Raw genomic sequence first — 24,767 nt, 5'->3', positions numbered from 1 at the left:
TGTAGTCTAAATTAAAACAACATAAAGTTTTAATTATACTAGGAGCAACAAGAACAACAACAAGCACAAGAGACAGAGAGAGAGAGACAAAACCGCTTGCCAACTGGCCAATTAAAGTTAAACAATTGAGTTGCAAATTTTTAGTTCAGTTAAACTTTAAATGGAAATGGTCTCCTAAAAAGAGAAATATTGATTTTAAAGAAAATGCATACATTTATATATTAAATTTCTATTTGAAAAAGGAGAATGTAATCTCAAAAGAGTCAAAAGAATCCTTTTAATTTTGAGACACTAGATAAGAAGTCTTTAATTTAGAAAATTTGCTAAAATTTTTACTAAAACAAGAAAATGAAAACGAATGCTCTTTTAGTGACATTTCCAGCTAATAATTTGGAAAATGGAGCATTTTGAAGGGAAAAACAATTTCCCTCATTTACCGTCCCAAGATCTAACACTTTGCCTTTTTGTACTCTTGCCATTTATACCAAATTCAAATTTGGTATATAGATTTCGAAATTTTGATAAGATTATGTATTCCAAATCTATAACAACAAAAAAAATTCTTAGCTTTCGAATAGCTTTGTATATTTTCTTTTAATTCCAAATATGTGAAGGCATTTGTAACCCTCTCTCGTTTGTCAATGATCAATTTGCAGAGCCAACGAATTTTTTTTTATCCATTAATTTTTTTATAAGATCTAGAGGATGTGTGATGTCAGCTTCCGGTATAGAAAAGTATAAAATGTTAAATAAAACATAATTTATGAGTATTTTTATACCTTATATAAAAATATTTCAAATGAATTGATATAAACTATAGATTCTATATAATGAACCCTTCAAAAGAGTTTTAAGGTAATATCTTGGACTATTCGAATATTGGATATAATTCGCTATTTAAAAATATATTAAATATGGTTTCAAGAAACGATAAATGAGATATATTTTCTGTATGAAGAAAAAGTCCTGTGATATAACCAAAACGTTATCCTAAGAACGGATCCATATGAAAAAATCCAACGCACAAATGTATGTATATACCTAGAGTTCTTATCTATCCTACTTAAGGTTAACGATTGGGATCTAGAGGAATCTGTTGGGGAGGAGGTGTCTGACTATCCTCTACCACCTTTCCCACTTGTTATATTAGCACACAATATTTTATTATATCGAAATTTATGCAAGAACTGTAACAAAAACAACAATAAACTGGAGACAGGACAGGCTTCAGACTTTGACAGGGTAAATGAGGACTGAATTGGGAATTGGAGGATTGGGATCGGGATCGGGATCTGAAAGCTTTGGCGACGCTCTGCCGTCGGCAATGAAGCGCAAAAAAAAATATATAAAAACGGGCAGAGAGGGAGAGCGAGCAAAAACTGTTTTATATGCACAAGGCAGAGTAAAAACTCAAACACTGTGAGCCTGAGCCTGATCCCGAGTCTGAGGCAAGGGCGTAAAAAGGTCTAAATGTCCATAGTCCGGACGCATGCGCAGCTGCAAGCGTCACCGGCGTTGATTTATGAAAGTGCACGAAGCGGCAACCAAATGGACACACCGACAACAACCAGGGAGATCGAACGTAGTAGACGTAGGGGAGAATCAGGAATCATGCAAATTGGCAATATACATGTACATACATATGTATGTATGTTTGTGTGTGTGTGCCGGTCCCAGCCCAGGGTCGATGAGGGGACGAGGCCAATTCGGGCTTATGCAGATCACTGCGTATGACAATTTACGAGCAGTTGGCTGGCTCCAGGGCGCCCACGCAACGAGTACAAATTTCAATGGCCCAACATGGTAGAGTAGGAGTTGGATGGCAATGGACTGAATAGAAGATTAACTCACTTGCATGCCCGGATATCCGTAGGCGCTCTGATAGAGCAATAGCGTCATATAGACAACGGCAACGGCTAGAGTCATGGCTTGCAGGAGGCGTTTAAAACGTTGCGGCAGCGAGAGCACAGTCAGGCTCATCATATGTTGGGCCCCAGCCACACTTTACGCGAACATCGATCGCTGTCCGCTGTCCGCTGTATACCGGCCGTATTCTGTGTAATCACTAAGCACCCGAAAAAATCACACAAAAAAATGTTGGATTTTATTTTTTATATATATATATGTAGGTATATATAGATTTTGTTATTGTATTTTGTTTGTTCACTTTAATTTATATGTATTTAGCTTGCAAAAATTTATTAGCTTAAATCAGTCAAGAGGTATATATTTTCGTAAAATTCTCCGATCCTTTAAATGGAAATCGCTGTTTAAACACGAAGCGCGCGCGCATACGTCTTGCTTGGGGCAAGTTTGCTGAGCAACTGACTCCGGACTCTGATCGGATTTTTCAGTCAGTCTCAGTTAGGCCGATTGCCTGGTCGGTCTTCCAGCGAAAATCGTAAACAAAACAAAAACCAGAAAGACCAGAAAATACATGGACAGAGAGAGCGAGAGAGAGAGCAACTGGGGCTCCCTCTCTCCAGTGTGTGTGTGTGTGTTTGTGTGTGCTCCAATTGGAAGCGTAGGCCGACAGCAGCTACAAAAAGAGACGACCGGGGGGTGCAAGTCTAGTAATAACAATGCAACTGAAACTGCAGTTTTCCAACCAGAGCACGCTCTCTTCTCTCGCTCTCTCTCTCTCGTTTGCTTGCATGCCGCTCTCTCGCCCATGCTAGTTATGGTGGGTCTTCTCTCATTCTCCTTCTATCTCTCCCTCTCGCTCTCTTGATCTATAGCCGCGACCTGCTGATCGTGCGAGTCGAACTCGGCATGTGCCACAGAAGCTGCCGAAAGCTATCTTCTCTGAGGGCACACGAGTCGTGGGCGAGTGGAAGAACTGTCATCTCGTTCTGTGGCCTTATCCTGTCTTGTGCCCGACTGCCAGCCTGGAATGACATGTTTCCTATGTGTCCTTATTTGCATCCATAAACAACATCTGAAATATACCAACTGAGGAGCAGCCTTGGTGGCTCTAAAATAGATAGAGCGAGGACAAGAAAGAGGAGCGTCTTTATTTTCATGGCCGCCCTTCTGCTCCAGCTCCAGCTCCAACTCCAACTTCAATTCCAACTTCAGCTTCTTCCATATTTTTTGCCGTCAGCCGACGACAATTCCATTAAAAGTTGTACGTTGTCACTTTGCGTTAACTTATCTGTGGAGCATGTTGTGCGATCGCATTTTTATTGTCGCCATTGTTTCGCTCTCTCTCCAACTCCAGGTCCTCTGCCCACACACACACACACACATATATATATACATACAGCAGGCAACAATTCCAACTCCATCTCACGTGCTGTTTCCACTTCCTAACCCCATCTTCAACTCCCTTCTCCTCTGTCTCTATCTCTACTGGAGCTCCTACGGTTTTTGTTTTTTTCTTTTTTTTTTCTTTTTTTTTGTTGCTTGAATTTTCTGTAGCACTTGGTTTTCTTCTTCTTCTTCTCCTTCAGTTGACAATGCTTTGCATGTCCCTCCCCCTTCACATAAAAAACCCCCTCAACGCCTCCTCCCCGCCTTCTGCTTTGCTCCGCCTGTCATATTCCATGTTTGTGGCGGCGACAAAAGCTCTTGCGGCTCTGCTCGCTCGCACAATCAGCAACTCGGCATCTTGTTCGCTGTCCCTTTGTGCGGCTTTCGCCTGAATTGCATTAAAAAGAGGCAGCGGCCCAAGCCCAGGCCCAAAACTCCGACTCCAACTCCAACTCCATATCCAACTCAAAAGCCAGAGCAACCTTGTTCTGCCACAGAAAAAGACATCGGCATCGCTCGACCGCCGGTGAACCCCCTTCGCCTCCTCCCCCCCACCAAACACCACCCCACCCCACACTTGGCTTCCCCTCATTCATCCTACCATTTCTCCATTCCTCATTTTAATGTGCAATTTTGTATGTGCAGCTCGTAGCAATAGAGTGTGTGTAGTACTCGTCTCTTTGTGTTTGCATAGCTAAGGCAAGCTGGTTAGGCATGTGCCACAACCCCAGCCCCATCCCCATCCCCATCCCCAGCCCCAACCCCAGCCTCAGCTTCAACTTCAGTTTCAACTTCAACTTCAGTTTTAAGCCAACAACAAGTTGAGCTCAAGCTACGTTTATCGGCTAGCCTAACCTTGTTAGGATTGTAAAATGTAAACCGAAGGCGTTGCTTCTCCTCCAACTCGGCCTTAGCCTAGCTCCAGCTCTAGTTCGCTTCACTGGCACACGCTTGAGTTGCCTCTGTCGTCGTCGACGTCGACGTCGTCGTTTGGTCGTTAATCGAAAACGGGCGCGCAGTCGCCCTGCGGTTACGAATGTCGCCGAACCAACCAACCAGAAAGGGGTGGAGTGACAGAAGGAAGTTGGAGCTTGGGAGTTGGCCCAAGACAACAACAATTGTGCGCGTGCGCAGCCGCCAAACCGGCAATGTGTTCATTTCCAAGACTCCAGCTCTGAGACCATATTTTGTTGGCTTGCTAAAATTATGCCCGGTAGTCATGCCAGGCCACAGAGCAATGTAAAATTAAGGCGAGCTTTTGACTGACGGACTGACTAACTGACTGACTTATAACCAAGTAGAAGACTGACCTGGCAAACACGCGGCTTGATTGCTCGCCTTGTCCACGTTCCATTTCGAATGGATGGCATGGTGAGATGGTGATGCTGATGCTGATGCTTATTCTGATGCTTATGCTGATGCTGATGCTGATGGTGATGGAGATGAAGATGGAGGCAAATCAAAAGACACCCAACCGCGTGGCAACTCTAGCTCACACATTCATCATGAATATTTGTCTACTTCCATGGTCCATAGACCACGATTCGCAGTCAATTTTTTGATGCGTATTGTTGGCTGGCTCTCGCACTGTCTCTGGCCAGCAGATTCTGACATTAAGCAGATCAGAGATTAATGATGTCAAATTAGTCAGTGTCACTTATTGGAACGCATAACCTATGGGCCCTATTTAAGGCGCTTTTCTTCTAAACAAAACAACAACAAAAATAAAAAACCCATTCATTAGCTCATCACAAAGTTTTTCCCGTTGAAGTCAAAATAAAAGTCAATTACAAATCACAATGAGTTGCTACAATTCAAGGTACAAGATCATCGACAAAAAGAAAAACCCCGAAAATAAAAAAAAAATGAAACAGAAAGTCAAATCAAAATTAATTTCAACATTATGTTTACAATATCATCGATCAATAACTGTCAACACAGCGGTTGGCAAAAGGAAGAAGTGTGCTCTACATAGGGCCGAGCATATATCATATAGTCCTCAATTGGAATCATATCACATATTTCATTCAATATAATTTTTATTAAGCTTAGAAAAATGATGCTTAAACTTATGTAATTAAAAAACAAGTAAAAAATACTTTAGGTAGATTCTATTCTATGTGTTTTTTAGCAAGTTTTAGCACAATTTTTCTGCGAATTCTTATTGATAACCCTAAGATTAACTGAAATCTTTATAACCTCACCGTGTCCTTGCAGCATGTTTAATAAGATAAGGACAAGGGACATTTCAATTTTACTTGTTTTATAAGAAATTGAAAGGGTAATTGATAATCGGCTAATTCTGTTTTCTTTCTCATAATTTTTTTTTTCGAAGCTGCACCCAAAATGTAATACAAAAAATTGTTGTATTTCTTTACAGATTGTATTTTAGTTATGTGATTTCCAATTCGATGAGTGGCAAAGAGAGTAAAGAGACCACCTGGCGTTTGCAGAGAACACTAATTGCATTGATGGTCCGTGTGGGCACAAAGGAAAAGTTACCAGGTGATGATATCAGCATGATCAAGCACTTAAATAAGTACAAATGATGGCCAAAAAGAAAAGAAAAAAACCAACCGAACTTTAACGTTAACAATTTGTTGATTCAACTCAGCATGAAATCGGTCTTAGACTTTTGTTGAACTTTAATTAACCGATTTTCTGTTTAAACGTAAAGAGGAGAGAAATCCGAAAATCATAGTTTCAAAATAGTTAAATTACATTTAAGCGGATTAAAGTTCACTTCATTCTGGCCATTCAATTCGATTTGTCTAGTTTCGGTTAATGTCGGCCTGAGAGACAGCGGCAGCTCACAAAAGTTCATTAAAACTGACCAAGTTAATAAGTTAAGCAAACAGACATAAAACTCGAACGACCCGTTTCCCCCTCACTCTGTTTTCATCTAACTGACTCTCTCCCTCTCCCTGTCTCTCTCTCTATCTCTTTTAACTTCTCTGATGATTTTTCCCAAAACCTAATTTTCAATTTACCAAAACAATTAACAACTAATTTTATTGGCTTTTAAGCCATGCAAACACTTGAGACGCACACATGCTCAGAAAACAGTAAGCGCATCGTAAAAAATGTTTTGTTGTTTTCTATAGCATCTCAAAGATACACACACACACATACAAACACATGCATATACATAGATACACACACACAATATGCCGCTATTGATCAAGTGTTTGACGAGTTTAAAGATTTGTTTGCCCTGCCGAATCAACCATCAGGCACTTGCAGTGCGTTAATTCTGTAGAAATTCAATGACCGAACCCGAACAGAATGAAAGAGACGGAAAAATCAACCTCTTCATCCCCTTTCATCCGTTAAAGGTCTATCGTTTGCTCTTTATGTATCTTTTAATTAACACAAAACGAAAAAAAAACCCCCCCAGTATGGCGGTGGGGGGAGGGTACCTCTATAGGTAAGTATATAAAACAAAGTAAGCGAGACAATTTCATTGGATTTATACAGTTCGAATCGATTTCATGATTCCCATTACCGTTCCCATACCACCCATACCATCTGCCATACGAGACATAATCATTTATGCAATGCAAAACCACAAATGCCGCGAAAGACATGAATCTGTGAATCTTAGAGTGCACTATGGGCCAACATTTGGAATTCCGTTTTACAAACAAAATTACTCCATTGACAGGGAGCTATGTAGGTGTCGTTTTTTTAACAATTCCCAAACAATTTGAATAACATTTGAGTCATTTAATTACACAGCTTACAAACATTTACATATTGACTTCAGCAAAACATTGAATCATCTTTTAGGCACTTTTTTTTTAACATAATTTGTAAGAACTCTTTATTTAGAAATTACATTTGGCTGAAAGAATGGATTTCTTATGGCTTTGTCAAGCCGTCAATTGAATTGAAATATATTCCAAGATATTGTACATTTTTACCCATAGTGGAGCGGGTTAAAGTAGGTGCCAGCTTGCATGTTTTTAGCATGTTATCCAAAATAAAATCCTGCCGGCTCACTCTCATCTCACTCATCTGTCTTGGTACCAACTCCAACTCGGCCTCTGCAACGACATCGGCATCGACTGCGACTTCAACTTGGTCTGGATGAACTGGATGGGATGGCGTGGACTGTGTGTTCACCGCGTGAGTCGAACGACTGGGTTGCAATGTGCTATAAATTTATGACACTACTAAAAATAGTAGTAGTAGTAGTAGTAGTAGTAGTAATAAGTGATGGTGGTAGTGGTGGTAAATGGTAGTCAGTAGTCGGTTGTGGAGCTAGTAAGTAGGTACGTAATATCCATGTGTGTATTATGGAGGACTCTGTTTGTGTTATTTCATGTTGTTGTTGTTGTTGCTGTTGTTGTTTCTGTTGTTGCTGTTGTCGGCGGCTGTTACATTATGTTGCCTTTGTTTCTTCAGTCACATTACATGAGAATGAGAATTATATGCAAGTGAAAATGCCATTTAAAAGCAAATAAATAAACTTAATGCCATTTCGCTCCACAGGGCTGCCAGAGTCAGTCGGATATTCAGGACTCAGACAAGACGCAGCAAAAGTGTCGTACTTTGACTACTTTATGCTATATACCTATATACGCGTTTTATACTCGTATGTATGTTATAGATATCCTGTGGTGCAAAAGGGCATACAATTTCTTAAAAATATCTCTACCTACCTTCAGAGATCCTATATATCTATCTCTCGTTAGAGATAGAACTTAGTTTAGGTTTTTAAGTCTTTTGATATATATCTAATTGCCATGCCAAGGCCCACTGCTTTTTCCATTCGCTATTATTATTCATAATTCATTCATTTCAAAAAACCCGTTAAGAATGATGTCTGACCTGTCCTGACGCTGCTCGTCGTCCTAATTGGTTTGCGTGCTGTAAACTACGTCTGATTTTTTCTTCTATGCGATCCCCAGCGATAAACGCAACGTTTGCGTTGCTCAAAGGAAGCTATAAATAACAATTAATTGTATTATTAAACTAATTCGGCAAATGTAGCAAATGTTTCGAGTTCAGTTGAGTTGTTGTTTTGCTTTTTGGGATGAAAGGCCGTCAGTCATGCGATGAATTTGGCAATATAAAATCGTTTCCCTCACACTCTGTGTTTCCCTTCTTCTTCTTCTTTGTCTTTCTTTTGATGTGCTATCTGCTGACCGTTGCTGCTAATTTACATTTTGATGTCAGACAGGCAAAAGTAAAAGTACGTCGAAACGTCGTTTCTAAAATTGTGCCCTAAGGCCACAACAGAAATATAAAAAGGCCAACACACACACACACACAGAGCCAGAGCCAGGGCCCAAGACACAAGGCACAATCAATTATGGAATAAGTCAATGATCAGCAAGGAGCTGCCGCAGCCTTTGCCCAGTGCATAGTGCCTGGTGCAACACGCAATCAGGCTTCCAGGGCGGAGAAAGAAAGTAGCCCAGGAGCCGAAATACAAATACCCTTACAAATTATTATTTACATTTTTCTTCTATTCCCTGCGTGAAAAGGCAATATCCAGTAATCCATCCAATCAAATCTAATAGATTTCATTATGAAACTTCTCATCGATGCTCTGACTCGAAAGAAACTTTTGGTGCTCTTGTAGAAATTGGCATAGAGAAACATGGCAGGAAGAAACAAATATATATAAACATTCAACAGATGTGCCAGAAAAAGTCATATACCTCAACTTTGGCAACAATGTAAGAGTATAGAGAAGGACGCGAAAAATGCAGAAAGATGCAAATAATGACAACAATTAACGATGAAAATATTGGTGTTGTCCCCTTGCGTGTTCCGCTGGACAGGGTGTGAGTAACTTATTTAAATATTCCCAACACATATCACAACAAGCTATATACATATGTATGTGTGTATGTATGTACATACATATATAGATAGAGACAATATATAGGATATACATATGTATCGAAAACAAGATGAAAGTGTACATATATCTACAATTCTGGGTCATTGTCAGAATTTCATAAATTTGTTTATATTTTTTTAAGACTGGTTTAAACTTGTAATTGCATTTTTAATGAAGGGCTTGACATAGTTAACATCCGTATAGACACCAGGATACTTGTTGCTGGCACAGCCAATGCCAAATGACACAATGCCGCACAATTGTTTCTTATATGCCAAAGGACCACCCGAATCAAAGGTGCAAGCATCCTTTTGGCCGAGTAAAGCGGCACAGAACATGCTGTCTGTTAGTTTGACTTTAAATAAAATGACATATAAGTAAAGAAATATACATAATAAGAAACAAAATATTAGCTCACCAGATGGCCAATAGACCCGTCTACATTCACGTCTTGCCATGACCGGAACTTCGGCCTTACGCAAATAATTGTGAGGTTGTGACGCCCTGGTATCAACTAAGCCCCAGCCCGCTACGGTCAGTGTAAGGTTAGCTACCAGCGGCGTACTGCACAGTTTTAACTTGCCCACACCATGTCCTTTCAGTGGCTTTCTCAGTTGAACCACCGCCACATCCATGTGCATATCGTCCTCACGAAAGTGAAGTGGAACTTTATAGTCCTTCAATTCAGACTTAATCCCATTGGTGTCGTCTAATGTCGATATACCGCCCTCAATGGTCCATTGATATTTATTTGAACGTCCCAGGAAACAGTGAGCCGCAGTGACAACAAAATAATCGTGTATGAGAGTGCCACCACAAATGAAGTCACCGTAATAGCGAAGTGCTACCAGATATCCGCCCAGTTTCTGATTGCTTGTCACTTCGCCACCAATGACACGCGCCTGAACAGCTGGACGAAGAAATTTCTTTGCCAAATCGTTTGGATCGTAGGTCATATTCTTATCCTGTCCCTGGACATGGAGCAGTTGAAACACAACGAAAAATGCAAGCAGTAAATGCCTCATGGCAAATTCAAGACTGTTGCTGATTAAGAAATCCAGGCTATAATACGAATTGAATGTATTGCATTATACAATCATACCCAAGCAAAAAATGTGCGAAGCCAAATTATTTAACTGAAACGAATGAAGTTTATACCAAAACCCCCAACCCTTTTCTGACGGGAATTGAACGACAATGAGTAAAATGAATAAAATTGAGTTTAATTTATGTTAATTGAACTATTTATGTGTGTGTGTGTGTGTGTGGGTGTGTGTGTGGGTGTGGGTGTGTGTGTGTGTGTGTGTGTGTGTGTGTGTGTGTGTGGGTGTGGGTGTGGTTGTGGGTGTGTGTTGATGTGTACATGGAGCCAGAATTGAGTGTCGAATCGGAGATCGAAGGAATTGTAACTAAAACTATGAGTAACTTAACGGTCGAAGTTCCAGTAACAATTTACGTATATAATAAATTAGTTTTGGATCACGATTCCTTATATCCGTTGCATGTGGATACATAGAGTTGATTAACTGATGCAAATCCGAATAGTTCTACACAAATTGAAAATGACAAGAAATACATGAGGAATTCGACGATGATGATGGGATATGTAAGTAAAAGTTTTCTTCAACTTACCCCAATGTTTCGCCATGTCGGTTGGTAGTGCAATTTAAATACATCTAAATCATCGGAGCACAGCTCGGAGACCTCGACAAATGTTGAGTTATCCGGTGTCACACGACAAGTGACCTCTGCCCCCTCGTTCGGATCCTTGGGATTACGCAAACATAGCACAATATTACGTCTGGTGGCCAAACGATTCCATTCGGAACGGAAAAACTTGATCATTTTACAGTGTATGGCCATGGCATCATAGACATGTAACTCTAAGGCCAACATTTTCAATGAATAATAACCATTTTCAATATAAAATTTAGCATCATGTTCCGCAAATATATTCACATTTTTCTCTTGAAAACGCTGAGTAAGAAAAAACACAAAAAGGCGAAAAGAGATTACTATGATTTTTCCCATCTAGCTCCCGTCATTTCATTTACTTTACGAAAATCACCGAAATCAAATATAGGCTCCTCAATTGTCATATATTTAACCGGTTTAGCCGTATATTCCTTAGTCAAATCCGTCACATAGCCACGTATACCCTTATTGCTAATGTATAGCACTACACGGACATGAAATGTATCCAATGTGAAAACTATCTCATTGGCACTAGAAGACAACAAAATTAAACGATTAGGAGGTGAAGTTACTTAGCCACTTACTTCTCCTCACTGGGCTCCATGCACCAGTGGCGAAAGGGAAAGTGTGCGTAACGCTTAAAGGCAAACCCAAATAGACCCACACGATCAGTTCTCACCGTTACGATTAGATTGTCTCGATCAAGTTCCGTTCTTTGTATATATTTGGTAGTCCAATGGATGACCTTGGGACGTTCTAGGCTTGGTCTTTCTCTTGTCGAGTATATGTCATCATCTTCATTATCGGATAGATTATATTCGGGTTTCCGGTTTGACTTTCGAAATAGATCCGTTGAGGCCTTAATGCTAATTGTATCGACATCCTTTAGATCCATTTCATTATTTAATGTGTTCTCCATTGTTTCGGTATTGCGACCTGATCCAGTATCGGCAGGTCCACTTTTTGACAGTAAATGCAATTTACTTCTACGCGCTGGCACCTTTGATTTCGATCGTGTCGTTGAAGGTGCCTCATGACCGGATGACACAATGGTTGCATCAATGGATTGCTTGGTAACTTGTTTCTTCACGACAAACATTGGCTGATCCATAATTTTCTTATAGTTTGTTGTATACTGTCCTTCGATATCCTCTAATTGCTTTAAAATCCCATACATTGTGGGTTCTTTGTATTGCAGGTCGCCATCATCTTCATCTTCGTCGGAATCATCCTGGCCGAGAATATGCACACGAACGAATGGATTGCGATGGTAGGAAATTCTCTCACGCTTTTTCAACACTGGATAAAGGCGTTCGGGTGCCGACTGATCTTCATAATTGAAAAAGAATTCAGCATCATTGGCTTTGTTGTCAACTTCCTTCTCGGCCTGTTGGCGCATCATTAGCATGGGACCTTGTACCTTTTTCGCTGACACCTCATGGAGATACTCCTCCTTGAACTCAAATGGTAGCTTAAAGGACGATATAATCCGCGGCACGCAATGCCTTTGAATGTTACGCAACTGCAGATTGTTCAACTTATGACCCGTCATCTCAAAGTTAGCCAAATTTGTACCAGGCACAATTTCTTTATTGAGGGTACTACGGCGAAGCATTTCCAGTACGGACGGTCTATAGATATTGCTTGGCTCGGCACGCACCCTCATGATAACCGTGGGCTTTGGCCTATGGTACTCTACACGTTCAGCTGGCTGTGGTTGTTTACCCTTCGAAATGAGGACCCTTTCACCGGATTCATCTGTGGTGGTGTCCGTATTCCTAATGCTAACAGCTTTACTTTTTTTCTTCTTATGCCTTATTCTATCTGGTTCGGGTGGTAGCATCTCCTCTTCAAGCTCAATTATTTCTTCTTCCTCTTCGACGAATTGACATGCCACAGGCTCACCCCAGAGGAAAAGTTCCCGAGGCAACTTGAAGGTGACAAAAAAGAATGGTAGCTCATCATCGTTTAAACGAATTTTTGCGTCTGCCTCCATTTCGGCCAATTGAAGGCGAGAACGTGTTGATCGTGTTGTCTCTCGCCTCGTTAACTGTTGGGACATCGACGCTAGAAGCGGTCCGAAATGTTCCTCTTCATCATCTTCGCTCTCATTTCCAATTCGTACTTCCTGTCTTATATAGACCACGCGCCCATCCTCATGCAATGTTATATTAAATTTCTCATAATCCGTATGTTTAGGTTTACGTACAAATGCCAGCGAAAAGATGCCACCCAATATGAGAAATTCTCGCAGGTTGATCTAAAAAATACATAAGGAAATCAATATCGATTGAGTTTAGCAGCCACCACAAATACCGACCTCGTCTGGACGTAAGTCCAATTTGCTTGGATGAAAACTATCATTTAGAAAATCAATAAACTGTTGCTCCTCATGATCGAGAAAAATGTGATGGGGATCCGGTATCATACCCTCGGGCAGACCTTGAGGCTGCTTTGGTGCCCTTAATGCTTTTGCCTTATTTGCATCTTCTTTGTTTTTCCCTGTTGCCGACTCCTTGGCCTGCAGTATACTGAAAGTAAAACGTTTGAGTCATTCATCCTTAATATATTGAATACTTTTCACTGAAGTTTACCTCATGGCATCCTCATATTGCTGCATTTTCGACTCCATTTTGGCAATCACCTCCTCTTGAATCTCAACCTGCTTAAGCCACTCGGCAATCAAGCAATCCTCAATATCAACCATACCCGAACTAATGTTGCTAGTATCCGTTTCGATCTCAACATCATGGCTTTTAGCCTTCTCGGAATAGGGATCGAAAAAAGTGTGCACACATTGCAGGGTCAGATTATCACCAAGTATACTAAATGGCATCTGTAGGCTAACACCAAGTCCCTCCAAATTGGCAACCATTACAGGTATACTGTGAATCTTTTGGAATTAACTAAGAAACTTTTAAACGAGTTTAACGTTGGTGAAGAACTCACTCGAGATGTGGAAATCGTATAGGTACATCCTTAATACACCATATTTGAAAGTTGTAATCTACCGCCTTGTAACAATAGACAGCCACTGTGCAATCGTTATAACTAAGGCAAAGGGGTTTCTCTTTTGTTTAGAAAACGTTTAAAAATCTATGTACTTACGCCATATAAGCGCTGGGCGCACAAATAATTCGATAGGTCAACTTGTCAAAGAGTATATGAATCTCTTCGTGCAACTCGTGACGCATTTGTAACATTTCAGCAGCTCGCTCCTCCGATATATGAACCATTTCCAGTTCATTGAGCAGCACACGATCAATACGCAATACCATTTCGAGAATACGTTGCACACAAATATCATAGAGCTTACCAATGTTTGGTCGTATGGCTGCCAGGGTCTTCCAAGTCAGATCTTTGCGAAATATATTTTGCGATAGGATACTGCGTTCGTTAACCGACAATGTCCAATTGACTACTTCATCCTCATTCTTGGCCTCCTCGTAACGCATTTGGGCTAGAAAACTTCGGATCTCAGGTGGCCATTCGGGGCGTGGCAAGCCATCGCAATCTAGATAATGAGTCCACCTTTCGTTCTGGCGATGCTTTTCCAACAATGCAGTATGATCATTTTGGGCATCTATGCAATACAATACAATGGATTCGATGATATATCGAAATGTATAGATATTAGGTACATACCGCTTATGAAACCCAAACATATTTTAATGTCCTGTAAACGTTGCAAGTGACGTTGCTCACGAATCGACCACTCCTCTTCTGTTATCAATTTTAAGGTGCTCGTGTCTTCACTTACTTTTAATCTTTTTACCATTTCTCTATTTTATAATTCTTGTCTTTTTTTCTATTTTTTTTTCTATTTTTTTTTTCAATTTTTTTTTTAAATTTTTTTTTATTTTTTTTTTTTTGTTTTTTTTTTTCTTTTTTTTGTGTATGTGTTCTTGTCTGTGTACTTTGTGTTTTATATTTAGAAAATTTGGAATCCAACTGACTGACTAATATGTCAGAATGACAATTAAATATCTATGCTATGTCTAGGGACATTTATCCAATTAACAGGGGTAATCATTTTGTGACCATCAGTTGATTTGATATATTTATAGGATATTATAATTGTTGCATTTTCTTTATTATTGGAAAATACTTATAAGTATACAGAGGTATATAGAAGGTTATAGAATGCTATAGAAGATTGCTATGAAAAACTCAATAAATGAAGTTCACTCAACATTTTCTTAACCAAATGGAGTAACATGGAATCTCTGTTGCGCACTTCAGTTGCATGAGGATTCATAGAATTGATAATCTGATGCAGATCTGTGAATGTCTAAAATGAGGATAAGAAACTGTATCTTATAAGATTTTTACACTAGTTCATACACTTACACCAATGTTTCGCCACGTCGGCTTATAATCCAATTTAAATACATTCAAGTCAGATGAGCACAGTTCGGAAACTTCTACAAATGTTGCATTGTCCGGTGTTATGCGAACAGTAACCTCGGAATACTCTGTATTATCTTTGGCATTCTTCATGCATAACAATATATTTCGACGTGAGGCCAAACGATTCCAATTAGAACGAAAAAATTTAATTAGTTTACAGTGCAATGCCATCGCATCATAGGTATGATCCTCAATGGCCACATGTTTAATAGTAAAATAGCCATTGTCTATATAGAAGCTAGCATCATGTTCAGCAAAAATATTGATATTTTTCTCCCAAAAACGCTGTTAAGATTTAGTTAATTAAAAAACCATTCAAATGTCTATGAAGTTAACTTCGAATATGTCGAAGTTTATATACCATTGCAGTCATTGATCAGTAAATTTTTTTATAATTTAAACTCTGTTGACACCTGTAAAAAAATTATGCTAAATTTATTATCTAATCATATGAAATTAAATTCGAGTTCTGGTATTTCCGATTTAGTGTCAATACCTGAGCCATGGAGAATTTTCTCTTAAACCAAGTGTTAAATGCGCCAAAATAATTGCGACAAGAACGGATATGTATAACTTTCTCTCTCTTTCTTGATAAAGTCTATTCTAACAAAAGCTTCAAAATAAAGTTTAGCTTCAAAACTGAGAGACTAGTTTACATAGAAACAGACAGACAGACAGACAGACACTCAATACACTTCCTGCAAGGATATGAAAATAATACTCAGTATATTCAACCTGACGTAGTTCTTGAAAATCACTTATGGGTTCAATTATTTCTAAATACTTTTTGGGCTTTGTGACATAAGCCTTTGATTGATCAGTCACATAGCCACGGATGCCAAGACCTGAGATATAAAGTATAACACGAACATGGAAAGTATCTACTCGCAGCATAATCTCCTCGGGACTGGTGTTGGGGGGAGTGGAATTATTAGTTGTCAGACAATCAAATATTACAAATTTACTACTCACTTCTCTTCACTGGGCTGCATATACCAGTCTTTAAAGGGAAAATGCTCATAACGTTTAAATGCCAGTCCAAAAATTCCCAAGCGATCTGTCTTTAGGGTTATTGTAGCCTCCTCGCGATTAAAGTGACTTTCAAGAATATACTTTGTGGTCCAGTGAAGGACTTGGGTTACATTTTTCTTCTCCTCGGATTGCGATTCATCCAACCCCATTCGTGAACTTGACACACTGTACACACTCGGACGGTCCAAGTCTGCAATGGAATTTTGTGAACGAGCTCCATACATTGATGCCCTGTTTGATTTTGCCGTATTGGTAGATCCATAACCCACACGTTCTGAGATCGATATGGCTTTTTTAATCCCCTTGAGTTTCATTTCCTTTTTCTTAACCATCTTGTCTCTTATGGGTGATTTATCATTTGACTTCTCTTCGAATTTTCGCCTCAATATGGATTTCTTTATTTCGAAATCAGTTTGGTTACTGATGTTACGATAGTTGAACATATACTTTAATTTGATCTTATCAATGGTATTTAATATACCGTATGATGTATTTTTAGCACTCAAATCGGTGCTAGTAACATTATCGGGAAAGATTACAGGACCGATGCCGGAGAATATAGGAAACATGCGTTCAGGACTATGTTGGGACTCAAACTCGAAATCCATATCCGTATTTTGAATGATCTCCTCAATCGCAACATCTTGCAGATTAAGTAGTCCCTTCTGGGGCTTTGTTTTTTCCATCAGTTCTTCATATTCATCCTTAAAGTCTACGGGAAATTTAAAGGACGAAAGTATACGCGGCAATATAAATTTTTCTAATTTTTGCAATTGCAAACTATTCAATTGATCGCTGAGTACAAAGTTTTCAAATGGAACGACACACTCCGTTGGTTCCATCAATTTCGTGTGCCTTAGTATAGACATGAGAGTGGGCCGAAAGACATTAACTGGTTCACTCTCCCTTCGTTGAATCATCGAGAAAGCATGGTGATGAAAATCTTTAGAACCAGAATATCTTGTGCTTTCGTGCCCTGATTTATGCTTTCTTCTAGGCTGTTCATCCATATCGGGAATAATAGATTTTTTTGTGTCCACCAAGTGTGTCACTTGACTGTAAGACATAAATTGGCACACCTTTGGTTCGCTCCAATAGCAGAGATCTGGTGAAATCTTAAAAGTGACATAGAAATACGGTAACTCTTTCTCATCCAGGTGGTAGGAGCTATATTCCTCGACACCATTAAGACGCAATTGAGTATTCGATAGACGACGTTCGCCAGATCTTTTACTATCTCTCGTAGAGTTTAGACTTTTTTCATGTTCCTCTAAATCGGCTACCACATTGGTCATGGTATACAAAATGCGTCCATCCTCGTGCAGAGTGATGTTGAATCTCTCAAAGTGTCTATGCTGGGGTCGACGCACAAACATAATCGAATAGATGCCACCCAACATGATATTTTGCCTAAGATTTATCTAAGAATATTTGAGTTTAACATAGATATGTGTTTGCGCATAGATCATTCATCTTCTTACCTCATCGCTAGTTAAATTCATTCTTTTCGGATGATACAATTCATCAAGAAAGTCCACGTATTGACTCTCCTCTCTTTCGAGAAACATTTTATGTGGATCTGGCAACATTCCTTCCAATAACTGAGGTGGTTGCTTAGGTGGCTTTGGTATATTAATATGCTTGACTGGCTTATCTCGCGATCTTCGCTGTTCCTTAGCTGCCTTTTCCATTTTATTGGATATCATCTCCATAGCCTCTTCATACTGATCCCATTTACTTCTCATTCTATCCACCAACTCTTGCTGTATATCTAGCTGCATATACCATTCGTTAATCAAACAGTCCTCGATATTAAGTATTCCTGCATTTAAATGGCTAACAGACTGTAAGGTCACCCGTTCATAGCTTTTGGCATTTTGTGTAAGCATATCAAATTTGGTGTGAATACAACGCACAGTCAATCTATCGTTGAGTACACTCAATGGCATCTGAACACGAACCTTTGAAGCAATAAAGTCCGCCATCATAGCTGGTACCCTGTTTAAAGTACAACTCTTATAATTGACTCTTAGAACTAAATATCCTAACTAATAAATTTTGAACATAATTCCATAATATCAATCTCAACCAAACTTCAGCCAAGTTTGGACCAATTTTTTACAAATATGTCCTTAGTTCAATCAATTTTTAAAGAATTTTTCCAAATTTAAGCCGATACGTTAACGATTTTTAAAAACTCTCATGAACGTTCCATGAACAAATTTTTGTTGAGTTCAAATACTAAAACTTACTCCATTCGATCGAAGCGTATGGGCACATCACGCAGACTCCAAATGTCTATTTGGAAGAGATCACAGAAATGGGTCCAGGTTGCAATTTTGGCATCTGTAGAGCTAATTAAATGGAAATCGTTAGTGGACTTTTCATTTCTAGGAGTTACCTAACACTCACTCCATATAAAGGCCATCCATGCGTATTACGCGATATGTTAAATAATCAAAAGAATTTTCTATCTCCTGCTCGATATCCGAACGAGTCTTTGAACAACAAATATATCAATACATAATCGAATAATTTGTGAATGTTTTTACTACCTGCATTATTTCCATTTGATGATTTAAGTTTATACGTGCCATTTCAGCTTGATTGCCAAGCATCGTTTCGATTTGCAGCAAAGTATTCAAATATAATCTCACTTTTGCCTCGATCCGTTCGCCAATAGGATCGCGTTTCCTTTCGGCCAATGCACGGCGTGTGTTGTCCGTGCGCAGGGGGTTTTGTGTCAGGATACTACGCTCGTCCACGGACAATGTCCAGTCTACAGTGTCGTCATCGAAAATGTTTTGGAAATGTTGTTCTCTAAACAAAAATGTACGTATCTCAGGTGGTAAATAGGGACGCGGCAAACCATCACAACGTAAATGATGCTCCCAATGTGCACGTTTGGCCCGCTTCTCTTCCAAATGGGCAAACTCTTCTAGAGCCACTGCAATGGAAATAAAAAATCAGTTGAGACTTGAAGTCGAGACGAGTGTTTTACTTACTCTTCATGAAATTGCATGATACGGAAACATCTTGGAGTCGTTGCAATTGCTTTTGTTCCCTCTCATGCATCTCTGACTCGCTTATTAAATGGTGTTCGATGTGAGCTATAAACGCTGCCATTGATTTGCGATTGTCCATTCTTTTAGTGTGCCTACAATGTGTATCCCTCTATATAGACATTCATTCAGACTAATTGATTGATTACTAAAACCTGGCTAACTTATGTTTCAACTCATAAAGTTAAAATATTTTCAAAACTAGCGAATCAAATTGCCAAATTTCACTTCTTCAATATGAAAATTGTATCTTAGACTGCTTAAGGTCAATATATCTTATGAATATAGATGATTTAAGTAATTATTTATGGTCTGTTATTAGATTAAACAGAATATGGGCCCAAATCATTGTTCTTGGTCGTATAAATTACCTGCAAGGGCCTGTTTTTAAAAGGCACTTTTTACAGTTTTCAATGATGGTCAAATTGCAAAAGGTCATTTACAAAGTTCCCTTAACAAACCTGTAATCCGATTTTAAAATGGTAAAACAACTAAGTTACTTATCTTTAAGCATGCTTGGACATGAATGAAGTACGGTATTTACCATTGAGGAGCAACAAGATGCTAACTTAAATCAATTTTTGAATTCCAAAGTTATATACATTGGCGGCAAAAAATTTTAGACAATTTTTTTTGTACCTTAAATTCTGATTTTATTCGATTCTTACTTAATGTTAGTGAAAAGATTTGATATGTTAATTTAAAGAGTTCAATTGGTCATTCTACTGAGATGATGTTCTGTAAATTTCGTAGGCGTATCTCTAACAGTTTTTTTTTAAATGGATTTTGATGAAAAGCCCCAAAATTCGGACGCGGCAAAAAAAAAAGACACTCTTTTAAAACTTGTAAAATTGATTGTACGCCTTTGGACTCTAATTGTAAGAAAAAGTTGTAGGTCTAGTAAAACTGGTCACATAAAATCTCTTACTGTTTCATTATTTGACTAATGTGTATATATGTATATTCAAACGTATATATTAAAACCCAATCAAACGAGTTCATTTAGCCATGTTTGTTTGTCGGGATCAAAACAAATTCCTCCTAAATCTTTAAAACTACAACGCGTAAATTTTGCATCTATTGCAAACATTATATATCTCGCATAGAGATGGATCGGAGCATTATTTCACATAGCTTCCATAGGAACAATCAATTGAAATTAGCGTTGTAAATCAATAACTCGGTTATTTTTTACGGTATTGACATAGAACTTAATTTTGAGTGTAGAATTTCATTTAGGTTGGGAACGTTTGGTTAAAAATAGAGTTTTTTTTTAAATTGTTAATATATGTAACATCTCTTATTCAATGCTCTACTTTTCGACTTTAGGGGTATATTTTTTGCTATACATATTTATACCAAATGTAAGAGGAGAAAGTGTCAATTTGCTATTGTGGATTAAGCCTTACTTGTGTACCATGTTCCATCGAATTGTGCTGTAGGCAGTGACAATAGCTCGTTTCCAATAAATTGATTAAATTGAATGTTGCATTGTATGTATGTTTGTTTGAATGTATGCATGTATGTATGTATGTATGTGTATGATGGCAGCTCCATTTACATACGAAGACCATGTTATGTGGCATGTCAAAGCTTTGCCATGTCTGATCGATTACATTGATGAATGAATTTCAACAAGCTATCGCTTTATTGACGATGACGACGACCACGACAACCAGAACAACAACAACAACAATAACAACAACAACGACAGAGAAAAAACGAATGAAGGCGACTCCTACACAGGCTCCATGAGTTAACTGAAGAGCTCGACATTCCTGGTATCTATGTATCTAAATGTATGTATGTAGGCCCCCTGACTGGGCCTCTGGTGAAATTTATTTGTTGCAAGTTGTCTTTTAAATAAATTTCTTGTCAAATGTCCCCACATTCGCCAAATGCTGTGTGTGTGTGTGTGTGTCTGTTGTCTTGACTCTGGCCATTACATTCGTCAGTTGGTTAGGTTTGGAGTTGGAGACTTTACTTTGTCGGTAATAAGTCACCCAGATCTCTAGACTTGACAAAGACAAAAAACATTTGAAATAATTTAATGAACTTTACAGACATTTGACCATTTTTTTTCTTGAAATGCCTTACATTTAGAGATGTGCCGAAATGTTAGAAAACAAACTCAAATATAAATACAGCAGCAGGAAAAACAACAACAACAACAACAGCAGCAGCAGCAGGTCGTTGTCCCATACCTATTAAGAGCCAATAGTTTTGACACCTTCACAATGATCCAATCAATATCAATTGATCTGCCCCCCTTATAACAAGCAGCTGAGAAAATGACGAGCAAATCGTTTGCTAGCCATGCAATCATTCAATTTATAATTTGCAAGCAACCAACAAGAAGTGTGTAAGCGAGAGGGACCATAAGAGTGAGAGAGAGAGAGAGTGGGAAGGAGGAGAGATATAGAGGCCGATCCATCCATGTACATGTCCATGGCAAAAGCAATTTCCTAGCCTCCAATTGGATGACTTGCCAACAAGCAGTAACAACTAAGGCACGTAGTTGACTCTCTGGAATTGTGAGTTTGCTGAAACCTAACGAGTTCAGGCTGCAATTTTATCTCAAAAAAAAAATAAAGAAAAAGAAAAAAAAAAATATCAGCAAATCCGCAAATCGAGTTCGAAAGGAATCACCGACATCGATATACCTTGGCAACCGTCAAGGGTCAAGCTTATGCAGAGCAATGTAATCGAAAGAAGCTAAGATGTAACTCCTCAGCTCATTGAGGCTGAAATTGTGGTAGTTTGCGACTCATAATATACCCACTACCCCAACGTGAGTAAAGGGTATTAAAAATCAAACCAAAAATTGCTAGCCCGCTACTAAATCGAAGCTGCATCAACTGCTGCTGCTGCTGCTGTTGCTGGCTTCAGGCGAAAATAATTGACATCTGTATAAAAGTTTGCTATTTGATTTGCGGCTATGGGATCCACACACACACACACAATATATATATATATTGCTGCTTGGTTATGTTGGATAACAAGTGCCCGAATTGTCTTGTTGTTGCTGTCCGCCAGTTTGTCGTTTATCTGCTGCTCTACTACTCAGCGCTTTGTCTGTCTGTCTATTTTTCACCTGCACTTCAATTGCATTTCAAAAACTAGAAAAATTATACCAAACTTCGAAGCAGTCGTTAACTGTTTCGTAGCAAGAGGCAGCTGTAGCAGGCGATTGCTGAGAAAGTGGCACTTAATTATATTATTTTTTTTTTTTTTTTTGCTTTCTTTCATCAATGTATTAGCTAGCCCCTTATCTGGTTAGGCGGCGCTTTCTAATCGCTAATACTGAATTGTGGCCAGCAACATGTTGGCATGTAAATGTTGACAGCAACATGTTTACCGTTCACCTTTGCCACCAGTATGAGTCTATCTATCTATAAGCCCATTCTTCCTCCACCCTATACCTCACCGAAAATGCCTTAACAATGTGGAAACTTTTGACATTTACATGAGAATTGTAAGACTAAACAAAACAGGAGAAGACAAAAAAAAATACTATATACACAATATGAGCATAGAATTTGTCCAGCAAAAATACAAAAAAAAAAAAAAAATACAAACAAGAAAAAGATGCATTTGTTATTGTTGCTGCTGCTGCTGCTGCCTGCCTGCCAGCTTGTTGTTGTCGATGGTTAAGCAACAAATTGAGTCTAATTAATTTTCAGCAAACTGCACAGACTAACATTTTATACACTTACCAAGCAAAAGGCATCTCAACTGCTTGTTAAACGATCTGCCATGATTATGCACTAATCTGTTCCTATATATTTGATCTCTTTTTCTCTTCTAGAATCAAAAAGTTAAGCTCATATCTACATAAGACCACTTATACATCATATAAGCAATACTCAAAGCTTGAGTTTAAGTTTCACTACAACTAATTTCACTATTTTGAGGACCCAAAAGTTAAAATACTTTTGATTACATCATAAATATGAACAATTTAAAGCTTGCCAATGAACTATCTAAATTGAAGGCTTTTAAATATATCTTTTGCATAGTCATAGAGTATTTCTGCATGTGTTTTGATTTTTTTGTTTTCGTGTTTAGGCAGACGATGCATGGATTTTCTACTTTATGTTTCCCTTAACGGTAGATAAATGTTTGAACAATGCACTGCCACTACTACCACATACACAATCTATGGATACAGTGACTACCTTCCTCATCGACATCATCATCAACAACAACAACAACAACAAGAGGAAAATAACAAATGTATAAATACTTGAGCTTCAGTTTTTGAAAATCTATGCAAAGCAACATCAAAAAGACCAAAAAAACGAGCATTCATTTAATGCCTTAGATATGCAAATGAGAATAAATTCTTTAGCTTTGGCTTTAGCTTTGGTCTTCAACCATCCAGCCCATTCGTCCAGTTGTCAGTTGCCAGTTGCCAGTTGATTGGCTACCTTTTATAAGCTCTAAACTCTCTGATGGTCGTTGTTGGACTTATCGGTCTCCTCTTTTGCTTAATTGTTGTCTCAAAATCTAGGGAAATTGTGTGGAATGATTAAAATTAGCATAAAATGTGAGCATTGTTCCAGCTACCGTGAAAGGAAAGTGAGCGTGGAAAGCGTTTAAAATAGTTAGTTATAACAAATGCATTTATGAGCTGGCCAAGAGACACAAAATAGCGCATTAATTTGTAGGTTTCTATGTCAAACAGCTGGGCCAGTTAACCACTGCTGACCTGCGTCAGCTCCGTTTTGGTGGGAATGAAACCAAATTGATTTCTCGTGTTGCCACACCCATTCCCGGACTCGGCTATCGCCTGACACTCTGGAATCCGGATAGCCGGTTAACAAGCAACGCCGGTGGCAAAAAATTCAACGTGCCTTCTGTTTGGCTTATCACCTGACAAGCGGGAGAACAGTATCCACAATTTGCATGGCTGTAGAGGAAAGAGAGAAGGGTATGTTGTGCCTCATTACGAATGCGACAGTGGGCAACAAGTTGCAGCAGCAGCCGCAGCAGTAGACAGCTCTTGATATCGTTCTCTCGTTTTACTATTTACTACCTCTAATTGGCAAACTTTTTATGCTATCGATTAACAGGGCGTATGAGTAATTGCCATGTCATCGTCATCAGCTGACAATTACGATCTTTGATTGAAGTTTGCATTATTTTCTTTCACAAATCTCTATGGATTTCTCCAACTCTTTGCATTAAATGAAATGCAAATTTTTTGAGTGCCTCCATGCAGCTGGATATAAAACTGGAACCGAAACAGAAACTGGGCATGGACATGGAAATGAAAATGGTTTATAAAACTGGAACTGAATCGTGGGGCCAATGACGAGGCTGGTTTCTTTGTTATTATTATTATTTGGATAAGTTGGCGTGTTTTTGCGGCTGTGCCCACAATTTAATTATGCCACAGAATGGCTGGACAGCAAAAAAAAAATAAAACAGAAACAAAAAATAAACGAGGAAAAAGAAAA

At 38.7% G+C, this 24,767-nt stretch overlaps 3 protein-coding genes and 1 long non-coding RNA gene across 10 annotated transcripts in view; 1 reads left to right on the top strand and 3 right to left on the bottom strand.

Moving 5' to 3' along the window:
• Positions 1-14,612, bottom strand: part of LOC6645590 (fringe glycosyltransferase) — a 40,239-nt gene extending 25,627 nt beyond the window's left edge. For 2 of the 6 annotated variants that reach the window (XM_023177391.2, XM_023177392.2), the window contains exons 1-8: positions 14,447-14,612; positions 13,910-14,384; positions 13,751-13,852; positions 13,396-13,686; positions 13,122-13,332; positions 11,386-13,061; positions 11,161-11,332; positions 10,739-11,083 (exon numbers count right to left, since the gene is read on the bottom strand). In XM_023177391.2, coding sequence (XP_023033159.2) covers positions 10,739-11,083; positions 11,161-11,332; positions 11,386-13,061; positions 13,122-13,332; positions 13,396-13,686; positions 13,751-13,852; positions 13,910-14,384; positions 14,447-14,579 — 3,405 coding nt within the window. In that variant the 5' untranslated portion in view covers positions 14,580-14,612. Of the gene's footprint in view, positions 1-1,851; positions 2,117-10,414; positions 10,654-10,738; positions 11,084-11,160; positions 11,333-11,385; positions 13,062-13,121; positions 13,333-13,395; positions 13,695-13,750; positions 13,853-13,909; positions 14,385-14,446 lie in introns of those variants that run through there. The other 4 variants (XM_023177394.2, XM_023177395.2, XM_047011968.1 and 1 more) reach the window with 3 other exon arrangements.
• On the bottom strand, positions 9,192-10,173 carry LOC6645591 (seminase). The gene is made up of 2 exons (XM_002068291.4): positions 9,525-10,173; positions 9,192-9,461 (listed from the first exon to the last, which is right to left on the bottom strand). Exons 1-2 carry the CDS (start codon positions 10,129-10,131, stop codon positions 9,244-9,246), a joined length of 825 nt encoding a protein of 274 aa, XP_002068327.4. The 5' UTR covers positions 10,132-10,173; the 3' UTR covers positions 9,192-9,243.
• Positions 14,613-14,865: 253 nt separating the features above from the next.
• Positions 14,866-19,493, bottom strand: LOC6645649. Its single transcript, XM_002068289.4, has 9 exons — positions 19,249-19,493; positions 18,799-19,190; positions 18,656-18,741; positions 18,496-18,597; positions 17,725-18,241; positions 16,184-17,664; positions 15,947-16,118; positions 15,152-15,496; positions 14,866-15,092 (listed from the first exon to the last, which is right to left on the bottom strand). Exons 1-9 carry the CDS (start codon positions 19,385-19,387, stop codon positions 14,961-14,963), a joined length of 3,366 nt encoding a protein of 1,121 aa, XP_002068325.1. The 5' UTR covers positions 19,388-19,493; the 3' UTR covers positions 14,866-14,960.
• A 421-nt stretch (positions 19,494-19,914) lies between these two features.
• Positions 19,915-23,334, top strand: LOC124460664. Of its 2 annotated transcripts, XR_006954672.1 has the most exons (3): positions 19,922-20,798; positions 20,857-21,104; positions 23,114-23,334. It is a non-coding gene; the product is annotated as an uncharacterized LOC124460664 (long non-coding RNA). The 2 variants fall into 2 exon arrangements; XR_006954671.1 differs by having other exon boundaries at positions 19,915-21,104.
• Positions 23,335-24,767: the final 1,433 nt, after the last annotated feature.

The sequence above is a fragment of the Drosophila willistoni genome (assembly GCF_018902025.1).
Source record: "Drosophila willistoni isolate 14030-0811.24 chromosome XR unlocalized genomic scaffold, UCI_dwil_1.1 Seg143, whole genome shotgun sequence".
NCBI lineage: Eukaryota > Metazoa > Arthropoda > Insecta > Diptera > Drosophilidae > Drosophila > Drosophila willistoni.
The sequence above is the reverse complement of the archived record's forward strand: the minus strand, read 5'-3'. Positions and strand labels throughout refer to the sequence as shown.